The 12,380-nt window shown below is 37.5% G+C and overlaps 1 protein-coding gene across 8 annotated transcripts in view; it reads right to left on the bottom strand.

The window, feature by feature from the left end:
• Window positions 1-9,753: 9,753 nt before the first annotated feature.
• LOC124381266 (sodium/potassium/calcium exchanger 2-like) overlaps window positions 9,754-12,380 on the bottom strand; it is a 64,674-nt gene continuing 62,047 nt past the window's right edge. For all 8 annotated transcript variants that reach the window (XM_046842722.1, XM_046842723.1, XM_046842725.1 and 5 more), the window contains 2 exons: window positions 11,116-11,282; window positions 9,754-10,384 (listed from right to left, as the gene is read on the bottom strand). In XM_046842722.1, the coding sequence (XP_046698678.1) occupies window positions 10,135-10,384; window positions 11,116-11,282 (417 nt within the window). In that variant the 3' untranslated portion in view covers window positions 9,754-10,134. The remainder of the gene's footprint in view (window positions 10,385-11,115; window positions 11,283-12,380) is intronic.

The following is a 12,380-nucleotide window of genomic DNA, read 5'->3' as shown; positions in this document are numbered from 1 at the left end:
GTGGAATCCTTCATGGTGTTTGAGAGACACAGGCATGTCCTTTTGTTCTTTACTATCCAGTTCATCTCAGAGCTTCTAGGAAAACTAGGATTCAGGTGGGGTGACTGGGCAGGTCATTCCATTGATAGACAACTGTTTGCTCTCTATGTGTATGGTGAAGTCCAGATGGAACTGCATGTATAGAATGGTAGCCATGTTGGTTCAGATATATAATGAGTTAGCATGTTCAACAGATATCGACAGGAACTTGTGAAGTAAAACTTGACATACTCACTGATTTTACAGTGAAATGGCATTACACTGGCTTACCACAATGGTCTGTGAGTGGAAGTGGAAGTGGGAGCTCCATGGTTAAGACATTGGGCTTCGAAACGGAAGCTTACGAGTTTTAACTCCCAGCAGCACCAAGATGACACAGGTGGACCATTGAGTAATAACTTTAACACACACCTGTTTAGATGCAAGATAGGTGTAAGTAGCTGTTGATAAATGGGGGATGGGAAATGTGCTTTCTGTGACGTCATCCATTCGTCTTTTTACATTGTGACTGAATGAATTCAGATGTAGATCAGCTTTTGGCAGGTTTCAAGTATTCAAAATCTTTGCTCAGTACTTAGTTGAAGCACCTATGGCAGCAATGACAGTCTTTTTGGATATGATACAGCAAAGTTTGCACACCTGGATTGGGGAATTTCTGCTGTTCTTTAGGGCAAATCCTCTCAAGGCCAGTCAGGTTGGATGGGGACCTTTGGTGGACCCACACTCTTAAGCCTCTCCAGAGATTTTTTTATAAAGTTAAAGTCAGGGCTCATTCTTAGAGTTGTCCCTTAGTACCTCCTGTGTTGTCTTGGCTGTGTACTTAGGGTTGTTGTCATGTAGGAAGTTAAACCTTCAGCCCAGATTGAGGACCTGAGTGCTGTGGAGCAGGTTTTTATTGAGGATATCTCTGTACTTTGCTTCATTTACTCAGATGATGAGCTGTGCCTGGTTTCCTCCAGACATAATTTTTAGAACTGATGCCAAACAGTTCAATCTTGGTAAATGGTTTCATTAGAACAGAGAATCTTGCTTCCCACAGTTTTAGAGAGCTTTTTTGCAAACTCTAAGAGGGCTTCCATTGGTATTGCACTGCGGAGAGGCTTCCGTCGAAACATTCTCCCATATATCCCATAGATCTGCCGAGGACTGCAGTGATAGTTGTCCTTCTGGAAATTTCTTTTACACAGGACCATCAGGTTCTTAGTCCTTTCTCTTACTAAGGCCCTTCTCCCCAGATTGCTCAGTTTGGCCAAGCGACCAGCTCTTGGAAAAATCCTGGTTGTGCCACACTACTTTTATTTGAGGCAAATGTGCTCTTGGAAATCTTCAGTGCAGCAACAATTTTTTGTAGCCTTCCCTAGAATGGTGCCTTGCAACAATCCAGTCTGAACTCTACAAGAAGTTGCATATTTCATTTATATGTATGTGTATCTATATCTTGTATTGTGTAACTATATATACCTTACATACTGTACATCTGGCCTACAATTTCACACATATGTGCAGATAAATTAAGTCTACTTGATTATTCAGCCTTATAACCTTCTACTTGTTGTACCTTTACAACAGTGTCTGCACATTTTTCACTGCCTGCAGGGGAGAAAACACAGGCCAGAGAAGGCTTGAGTAATGAGACATGAAATAATCAAGTAATGAATCAGAAAGAGCTTTATTGCCAGGTATGTTTGCACTTACACAAATTTAAGTGTTCATGCAATAGATTGCCTGGAGGAAGAAACTTTTCTTGTTTGTTTGTTTAACTTTTATTTTGGCCTGACTGTCTTGGTGCTTGGTGCGTTGTAGCCGTAACCAGACAGCAAAAGTTCAAAAAGCATATGGCTTGGATGTGAGGGATCCAGGGTGATTTATTTAGCCCTTTTTTTCTCACTCTAGATATGTACAGTTTCTGTAGAGTGGGCAGGGGAGCACCAATCATCCTTTTGGCCAGTCAATGTAGTCTTCTGTAGAGGTGGCAAAAGTACACACATCCTTTACTTAAGTAGAAGTACAGATACTCATGTTTTAAAATACTCGGGTAAAAGTTGAAGTACTAATTATACCTTTTTACTTAAGTGAAAGTAAAGAAGTCTTGGCTCTGACATGTACTGAAGTAAAAAGTAGTTATTACTTCTATCTGTTTTAACTGTTAACTGGACCTCACATCATATTAATATTAGATAGATGGATAGATGGATAGATAGATAGATAGATAGATAGATAGATAGATAGATAGATAGATAGATAGATAGATAGATAGATAGATAGATAGATAGATAGATAGATAGAACTTTATTGTCATTGCAGGTACACAGCAACGAAATGCAGTTTGGCATCTACCAGAAGTGCAAAAAGTAGCAATCGTGCAAGTAATGAAGATAAATATGTATCATATGTACAGCATGTGATATATATGTATGTATGTAAGCATATGTACAGTGATTTAATATAAAGGCTATAACAGTGCAGAGACGTGTGGACATCATTAAGAGCCTTTGCTATGTTTCCACACTGACAGTTAATGAGGTGATACCGGAGAAAGTGCAACCCTTTCAAGTCAAGTCAAGAAGCTTTTATATATAATCATAGACATTTTACAGATTTTAATGATGTTTTGTTTTTATCTGTACGATCAATAAAGACATTAATTTAAGGTCGTGTCGCCAAAATGATTGAAAACCCCACAAAACGCCACCTAGAGGGTTAATTGTGTAAAACATGGTGGATTTGGTGTTTGATTTGAGACTTGGCGCAGAAATAAAACACTTTTACTGATTAAAAATATTTTTCGGTGGAGTTTATTTATTTATTTTTTTTTTTAAGTAAAGAAGGGACGTCGTGAATGTCAGTGTATGTTTTGCTGGAGGTTTTAATTTCACCTCTTTTAAATTTAGATATTTATTTATGTATTTCATTTTTTTTTTAAATGGTAAAAACAGAAATGCGCGCTGAATTGATGGCGTGTTAATAACATTTAGTGCCGTTTAAATAATTAGAATTTTGACAGCCAAATATATATATATATATATATATATATATATTTATACAAAACTAATTAAAAATGTTTTTACCTAATGAATGTATCCAGGCTGAAGATCCACATATAGAACACAAGCAGAGAAAAGTTGATGATGATCATGAATGTGTCTGTTCTCAGTCATGTTCTCATCACTGACTCCCTCTGTCTCATCTACATTAACCCCAAACTTCTTACTGCCTTCTGCCTGCTGATTCTTATCTTCATAAAGAGTGAGAGTCAGGACTTTATACACCAGCGGATTGAAAAAGACGCGCAGTAACAGGAAATCCGTTGTTCAGCTGAAATCGGCGCCCAGTGAAAATAAAATAATAAATTTCACCAAAATCAATGGATTGAAACTAAAGTAACGAGTCTGTTTTGAAAATGTAAGAAGTAAAAAGTACAGATATTTGTGTAAAAATGTAATGAGTAAAAGTAAAAAGTTGTCTGAAAAATAAATAGTGGAGTAAAGTACTGATACCAGAAAAATCTACTTAAGTGCAGTAACGAAGTATTTGCACTCCGTTACTTCCCTCCTCTGGTCTTCTGATGTCTGATTTTGTAGCTGAGCCAAACCAGATGGTTATCGAGGTGCACAAGAAAGACTCCATTATGGCTGAGTACAACTGTTTAAGCAGCTCTTGTGGCAGGTTAAACTTCCTCAGCTGGTGAAGGAAGTAAAGCCTTTTAAACAATAAAGTCGATGTGACTGTTCCACTTCAGACCCTGAGAGATGGTGGTTCCCAGGATCCTGAATGACTCCACTACTGCCACAGTGCTGTTCATGATGGTAAGTGGGGGGAGTGCAGGGGTGTTACCCTAACGACTGCTCCTTTACAGAGGGGTCTGTAGAGGAGCAGTCGTTAGGGTAGGGTTGATTCTTAATGAGCTGGGTAACTGTGATTGGTAAGTGACAGGATTTTCTCTCCTGATTATTTTGAATGGCCTGATGTTAAGCTGCACTAGCTTCCAGGACTCCAGCCTTAGAGGAAGGTTTTGGGTGGACAACGATACCCTCTGTGTAACTCTAAGGGTGGGCGCATGTCGATGGCGGTGGCTGGCCTGAGTTAGGCACTGCTGAGAGGTGCAGATTAGTTTGGCATGGACTCTTTTCCAGGCCAGGCGGCATCGTCGAACAAACTGTTGAGCAAAAGGAACTGCCACCTCAGGGAACAGTGGGGAAGCAAAACCGAACTCACATTCGAAGGGTAACATCCCCAGAGTGGAAGAACGCAAAGTGTTGTGAGGAAGGAGGAATTATTGGTTATTTTCCAAATAATAAACTTATTGCACATTTACTAATAATTATATAAATATACCATATATATTTGCATAGGTCCCCAACCTTTTTTGCACCACGGACCCGGTTTAATGTCAGACAATATTTTCATGGACCGGCCTTTAAGGTGTGGCGGACAAATACAACAAAATAAAATGATACGAACCGGGATAAAAACTGGTATTTTCTAAATATAATTAGCGGTAATGTATTATGTGTTAGCGGTCTGAGCAGCCTCTTTAAGAAGTTTAGCGGATGGAGGTAAGACATGTGATCGAGACAAGCATCTTGACATGCATCAAGAGCAAATTATAGACAGATGTGGAGGAGTGAATTCGGTAATTTTCCTAAATAAAACAGAATCGGATCAGAATCAGATAATAAATAAAATGGAAATAATGTAGGTTATGTATTCTTTCTGTGCGGCCTGGTATCAATTGACCCACGAACAGATGTCGGTCTGCGGCCCGGGGGTTGGGGACCACTGCTTTAGTGTGAACACTGGGCAGCGAATTGTAGATAGTCCATTAACAATATAAAAATGAACCTGAAGAGTCTTTATAGAATCCTGAAAAGGCAAAATAGTAATACATTTTTTGTAATGTTTTATATCATTAGGTATTTTCTCGAAAAAAATTCAACTGAGCACATTATCATGATTTACCTTTATTTCATGTATTACATACTTTGCATTTATACATATAAGCTTTCTTTTACACAAGTTACATGATCCGGTGTACTGTATATATGTACTCATTCAGTGATGGAAATGACATGAGGCGTTAGGTTTAAATCTCGTCTTTGTGATGATGATGATGATGATGATGATGAAGAATAGTGTGAGCTGTTTTTCTGTATTGGTCCTGAAAATAAAAACCACACAGTCGTTAGTGTTTGTAGAAAAGTGTCCAATCTGGTCCACAGCAGTGACTTAATTAGAAGTTCCGAAGTTTTCTGCTCCTAATGAACTTTTGAACTAAACTGAATGTCTCGGGTGAACATCGATGGTCTGAAATATACACCAGGTTTTTTTTCTGTATAGAGATAAATGTGGAGTTTATACAATCATTGGGTTTGAGAGTGGGAAAAAAACAAAAAAATCCCAGTAATATAAATACACTGCAATTTGGAACACACCTGTAATATATTTTATTAAATTAAAAATATAACGGATTATCTGAATCATATAAATTAGAAATAAAGACATTTCAAATCCTATAGATGAGTATGCTTTATTAAATATTATATATTTCAGGAAAAAACTGTGTTTATGTTCTGGAGTGGTTATGAAGTTATTTATTGTCCTTCAAGATTACATTTTTCTTTTAATATTATTCAGAAAAAAACGTAATAAAGTGCTAAATAAACCTAAAAAAGTTATCTTTTTGTATTCCTACAAAAAAAAAAAAAAAAAAGTCGCAACCAAAGAGGGCTAGAATAATTGATATACTTGCAATTGAACGTGAACATTGTATTTTCAATTAAAAACATTAATTAAAAAAATACTTTTGAAACCGTAAAAATGAAGCGTTTCCAATATTGCAGCTACAAATCACTTTTTACACATTTTAGGTGTGGTAGGTTTGTATTAGTTGGTAGTTACTGTATGTAATACCCTGGTAAAGGGGTGGGGCTAGTTGTAATGAGTGGGCGAGGCTAATCAGGTGGCTGCAGATATCTCATTGGACGGAAAATTAACTGCAGATAGCAAATTGTGTGTGGCGGGTAATGTACTTGCAGATATCTCAGTGGGTGGGGCCAGTCATGTAGCTGTAGATAGCTTGGTGGGCGTGGCCAGTCAGGCAGCCACAGATACTAAGTCAAACCTACATTTCTTTAGAAGCTACAAACTATCGAAAGGATGTAAGTCATTCGCAACTCTAAACTAGAGATGCTGGTATGAACCGCTACGTTTTCAGCTACTTCTGATTCTTTCCAACGTTCTTTTCGCAATCAAACATGCTTCACGTGCTTTTCTCACTTTTTCTTTCCTTGACACGTTTTCATCTCTATTTGATGTATCACAAATTACTTATGTTTGGGCAGGACTTTGAAAGTTCCTGAAATTTGTTTTAAGATACAAAACAAATCTTTTACAAGTTTATTTATTTATTTATTTTAAATATAATTTCGGGTTTAGCTTTTCAATTGCTCCTATCCTGTAATGGGTTGTCCCTTGTAAGGGGTTTCTTCATTTCTTTCTCTGTCATTTATAGACTGTTTTAAATAAAAATTCATGACCACAGGAAGTATCTGTTCCTGGGACGTATTAGTTTGGCGGTAAAAAGCAGTAGTTCATTAAAATATCATGTCTGATAGCTTTCATTATTAAAAACGAGGACCATGACTTGTTGACAATAGTGGATGTGATATGGGAGGAAATAGAGTTGTAAAGTATGGCTTCCAGATGTATAGGTAGCTACTGTCGTACAGGAAGTTTCTGCTTATCAAATTTTATTACTATTATATCAGGATCTTTGAGATATAATCTGCATGAAGACATAGTATATTACAGGCTGTTGTATAATTCTTATTAGTGTGAAGTAATTGTAAAAGTGTATATTTTGTATCTCTCCTCTTATAAAGTAGCTTTAAGCATAGATAAAATATACATTTTCATGGTTTCTTGGCTATTAGCACATGCCGTATCAAAAGGAAATGACATCACTTAAAATGAATGCCTGAAGTGACTTATGAGTTTGTGGAAAGAAAAAAAAAAAGTATTGCAAATTACGTATAATTTGGCAGAACTATGAAATTGTACAACTAAAAAAATGGATGTAAACTTTTGCTAATATTTGAAAATAATTACTTTGGACAGTAAACCCTAATGTCAGTATTACGGTAAGAACACGGTGTAAGTAAGTATTATATTGGTATCTTATTAGAACATGGTTCTATTATCTAGAAGGTTCTTGGTGGATTTCAAAGGGTCGGTCTTCAAGAGCTGGGTTTAGAGGGTTAGGTTGGTTTTTAAAGGCTTTAGTTGCTCAAGTGGGCTAGGAGCACCAATTTGGTGGTGCTGGGAATTGAACTCATGACCACTCATCATTTTCAATTCTGCATTGTGAACATCGAGGAACTTTCCATAAGGTGTACACATTCGAAAATCGTATTGAAAATCATAGCAGTGTGTATCAGGTCAGTTTATTCCACTCCATCCTAGTGACTGGTCATAACGTCAGTGTGATGGACAAGCGTCTGAACTCCAGAATGAATCGAAACTGCTGTGTTTCTCCCGATATGTTCTGAGTGTGGATTTAAAGCATCACTGAGACTCAAAGGTCAGAAATGTTTTTCCAAAACAGTGGCCCTTATGCTCTAAAACCACAAATTGAACAAATTGTTTGTTGCACTAATCAATATACAAAACACGTAGGAAATTGTCTCCGTTTAATGGAGGATTAAATGTGAATATCGTGATGAATTAGGCTACATCAGTGTTTACACATGAAACGATGACCCGGAAAAATCATTTGCGCTTAAATATTGAATGAGATTATTGCACATAGCCTCTTCAGTGCGAGAGATTATATTATAAATATATATATATATATATATATATATATATATATATATATATATATATATATATATATATATATATATATATATATATTTATATTTATATTTATATTTATATATATCTTTATATAAGAACTATCTACAGGCTAGTAGGTCTATAAGCATCTACTCAACAGTCCGCTCCTTTACTGTGTTTTTTTTTTGCATACTATATTAGGAGGCTAATCTAGATTATCGGATTATACCACTACGAGTGTGAAATGTGGGGGGCGTGCTGAGTTACAGATCATGAATCTTTTTTTTTTTTTTTTTTTTTAAGGTGATTATTTTAAATACTGCGAACTTCTACTAGGTCTAGCGGCTAAATCGATTATCGTAGCAACTGCCAGGGAGAATCGTTACTTGGCCGCCTGATGCACAAGCAAAAATAACCGAGCAGATGAGTTTTAAAGTGGAAGGAGGACTCAAAAAAAAATTAACAAAAACCTATGGATGTACAAAATGGCGGCCCACATTCACCGATTCCTTCTTCTTTTCAGTCTTCAGTTTTGTTGTTCAGTTTGTCCACGTTTTCCTGAAGCTAAAAAAAAAAACGAAGGTGTCCCTGGAGCGCTCTCTTCATTTCAGAAGAAGGTCTTTAGATGATGTAAAGCTGCTCGCTGTAGCACTCGTGCAAATCCCAAGTGTGGATAGGTTCCCAAGGTGGAAAGTGAGACGGAGTGTGGAGGAAAATTCCCAGTTTTAGGTTCGGCAAGGCAAATTTAGTGCATACTGTAGCACATCCCAATGCTCTAACTCTCTTATATCTCTTACTCTTTCTTTCTCTCTCTCTCTCTCTTTCTCTCTCTCTCGCTCTCTCTCTCTATGTTGCTCACTTCCTTTTTGATATTTCTTTCACTCTTTTTCTTTCTTAGTTTCTTTCTTAGTTTCTTTCTTTCTTTTTCTCTCACTGTTTTCTTTCTTTCTTTCTTTCTTTCTCCATTCTTTCTTACACTCTTTCTTTCTTTTGTCCTCTCTCTCTCTCTTTCTAGCCCTCTCTTCCTCTCAATCTTTCTTTCTTTCACTCCATTTTTCATTCTTAGTTTCTTTCTTTCTTTCTTATTTTCTCACTCTGTTTCTTCCTTTTTCTTTCTTTCTCTCACTTCTTTCTTACACTCTTACTTTCTTTCTTTTGTCCTCTCTCTCTTTCTTTCTTTCTTTCTTTCTCTCACTCTCTTTCACCACTTAAACAAATCAAGCCACTAGTGCTGAGCGATAAAGTTTATCCTTTGGGTTAAAAAAGAGAGAGAAAAAAAAACTCTTATCTTTAGATTTCATTTCAAACCTCAAATTTGCAAATAATTTTTCATCTATTAAAACAAAACTTTTAGTTTACTTCAGAATTCAGATTAGAAGATTATGATTAAGATCGAACAGATGTTTGCTCTCACCAGCTCCTTCCTTCCACTCAATAACAAAGTAAGTCATTACACACTTTCTGCATCGTTGGAATTCTCTAATCAAATCTGTATTTTAATAAAAATAAATAAAATTGAGTAGAAAACTATTCCATGACCCCACTGTCTAAGTCAAAAAACTATGAAAGGATAACTGCTTTATTTTTATTTATTGTTTATTTATTTATTTATTATTTATTGCTGTTTGGTAAAACGTTCCCCTTCTTCACATTGTAACGATTATCAGGTCTTTACTGAAATAAACGTAATTTAACAGTTGCTAATTTAACTTTGTACTTTTACATCCTTACAAAGGGGGAAAAAAAGGTTTTAGGGACTAACTAAGGAATATATAGCACTGGTTTTAATGGTTTTTTGAACAGTTTGTGGAACCTCGTATCGCTCAGCACTAGTAAATAAATAACTTTCTGGCAAGAAAAAAAAAACTCCACTAGAGATCTGGCATCCAGAAAGTTTATAAATTCGCATAACATCCATTCTTCCGTCCGTCTGTCCATCCATCCATCCGTCTGTCTGTCCATCCATCCATCCATCCTTCCAACCATCCATCCATCCATCCATCCATCCATCCCAGTTAAAGGCCAAGCGCAGGGTTCTGATAGACATGGGACACATGAGGCTTTCTGAGGACGACGCTGCGATGCATTTATATAGTGAACATTTCAAGACAGAGTTAAAACAGACACTGATGTGTTAAAGGGGTAGTTTTTCTTCTTTTTAAAGGAACTAAAGCTGAGGTTCAAGTTGTTAATGAAAAGGGGCGGAGCTTCGCCAAAAGGGTGCTTTGCTGGACTGCTGGAGGGTGGGCGGGCAGTGTGTCAGATGGAAATGGGGCAGACGATGATCTTGTCCTCGAGCATGACGCTGACCACTAGGAAGACGATGTAGAGGAGGAACATGATGAAGCCCAGCAGCTTGCTCATCTTCCACTTGCAGGCAGCGATGGAGATGATGACGAAGAGGAGCATGATGAAGAGGAGCACGATCGCACAGAAGAGGCCGTTGCTGCTCACTGCCACGGGACGCAAACCGTTCGCCAGAGTGTACATGAGCCATGGGAAAGGCAACCTGAGCACAGGCAGGAAATTACAGGTGAGTATTGGTGTTTTATTTCATTTATACAACCCCAATTCCAAAAATGTTGGAACACTGTGTGAAATGTAAATATAAACAAAGGGCAATGATTTGAAAATCTTATAAATCTGTATTCTTTTTTACAACTAATCACAAAATACATATTAAAGGTGTAAACTGAGAATATATACCATTTGAAGTAAAAAAAATACAAAATAAATAGGGGCATTTTGAATTTGATGGCTGCAACACGTCTCAGAGAAGCTGAGACAAGGACATTTTTATCACTGTGTAGGCTGCCTGCCTGCCTGCCTGCCTGCCTGCCTGCCTGCCGCCCGCCCGCCCGCCCTCCTTCCTTCCTTCCTTTCTTTTTTTCTTTCGGATGCCTGGAGTAAAGTTTCAATTTATCCCAAAGGTTCAACAGGTTGAGGTCAGGGCTCTAAAGCAGGAGAACTTCCACTCCTACTCATACAAAGCAGATCTTCATGGATCTGGATTTGTGCACTTTGTGTCATGCTGGAACAGGTTTGAGTCTCCTAGTTCAAGTAAAAAGACAATTAAATGCTACCACATCCAAAGACATCCTACAGAATTGTGTGCCTCCAACTTTGTGGAAGAATCTTTATTGGAAGGAACCACGTATGGTTGGAAATGTCAGGGCTCCTAATACTTTGATCCATATAGTGTAGTTATGATAAGAAGCCTGTATGCAGAACGCTTCTTACCCCACTGTGATGTCAAAGATGTTGGAGCCAACCGAGCTGGACACCGCCATGTCCCCAAGACCTTTTCGTGCCACAATGACGCTGGTGATGAGATCCGGAATGGAGGTTCCAGCTGCCAGGATCGTAAGCCCCATAATTTCCTCTGTGATGCCGATGGTCTCGCCGACCTGTTTCCAAAACAGAGTAGCACTGGAATGAGATCCAGTTTCCCTCTAGAGTCCTAAATGATTCACTGCATATCTTTGAACTAGAATTGTTTACCTGGAAGCTGTTAATTTCATCCCTTTACATTATCGATTCTGAACCATCTCAAAGTTTTAATAGTGTTACAGTATTATCAAATCATATACAATGGAAGGCCATCAGGGCCAGGCAGGGCAAGACCTTCTCTGCTGGCCTAAACTCTCCTAAAATCAAAATCCATGACTTACACATAAATGCACAACCATTTTATGAAGTTAATATCGATCGAGAGATGATGTATGTGGGCGGTGCAGTTGGGGCTACAGTGAAAGGAGACGTGTTGAATTGTGTTCATTGGGTTTCTTGCTTTAGTAGGAACATTCATTCTCACTGTATGAGATTCCTGTCTGTGATGCAGCGCTCTGTTATACTGCTTTTCTCTATAACATTGATGTTTTTTTATAGCCGTCATAATGAGAGTATTGAGAGGTGGACTGTTTCAGGTAGGACACCACTGAAGACAGAGAGGTTATATATATATATATATATATATATATATATATATATATATATATATATATATATATATATATATATATTATTGTTATATATTGTATACAGAAATATTGTTAATTGTTATCGTTTTAAATTTTCTATTTATTATCATTGATATTTTGTTTCAGTATCTCAGTATAATATTAGGGCAATTGATCTAGAAATTTGATAAACAATGGTTTGTAGATTTGGGGATTAAAATTGGGGGTTGCAAATCTATAGGAAGACTGTTAGCTTCTCAGTGCAGGAGTATTTCAATACATTAAATAATTTCACATCGCCAGTAACCTCATCTACCCTCCCCTGTTGTCTCAATCTCAAACAGCGGTGGTAGGTGGGCTCTGGAATTGTCAGTCTGCTGTAAGGAAAGCTGACTTTATCACAGGCTTGGCTTCCCACTACTCCTTTGACTTTCTGGCACTTACTGAGACCTGGATATCCCCAAAGAACACTGCTACACCAGCTGCTCTGTCTTCTGCCTATGCTTTCTCTCACTCACCAAGAAAAACTGGTAGAGGTGGTGGTAC

This window comes from Silurus meridionalis, chromosome 28, assembly GCF_014805685.1.
Source record: "Silurus meridionalis isolate SWU-2019-XX chromosome 28, ASM1480568v1, whole genome shotgun sequence".
Lineage (NCBI taxonomy): Eukaryota > Metazoa > Chordata > Actinopteri > Siluriformes > Siluridae > Silurus > Silurus meridionalis.
This window is presented reverse-complemented; position numbering and strand designations above follow the sequence as displayed.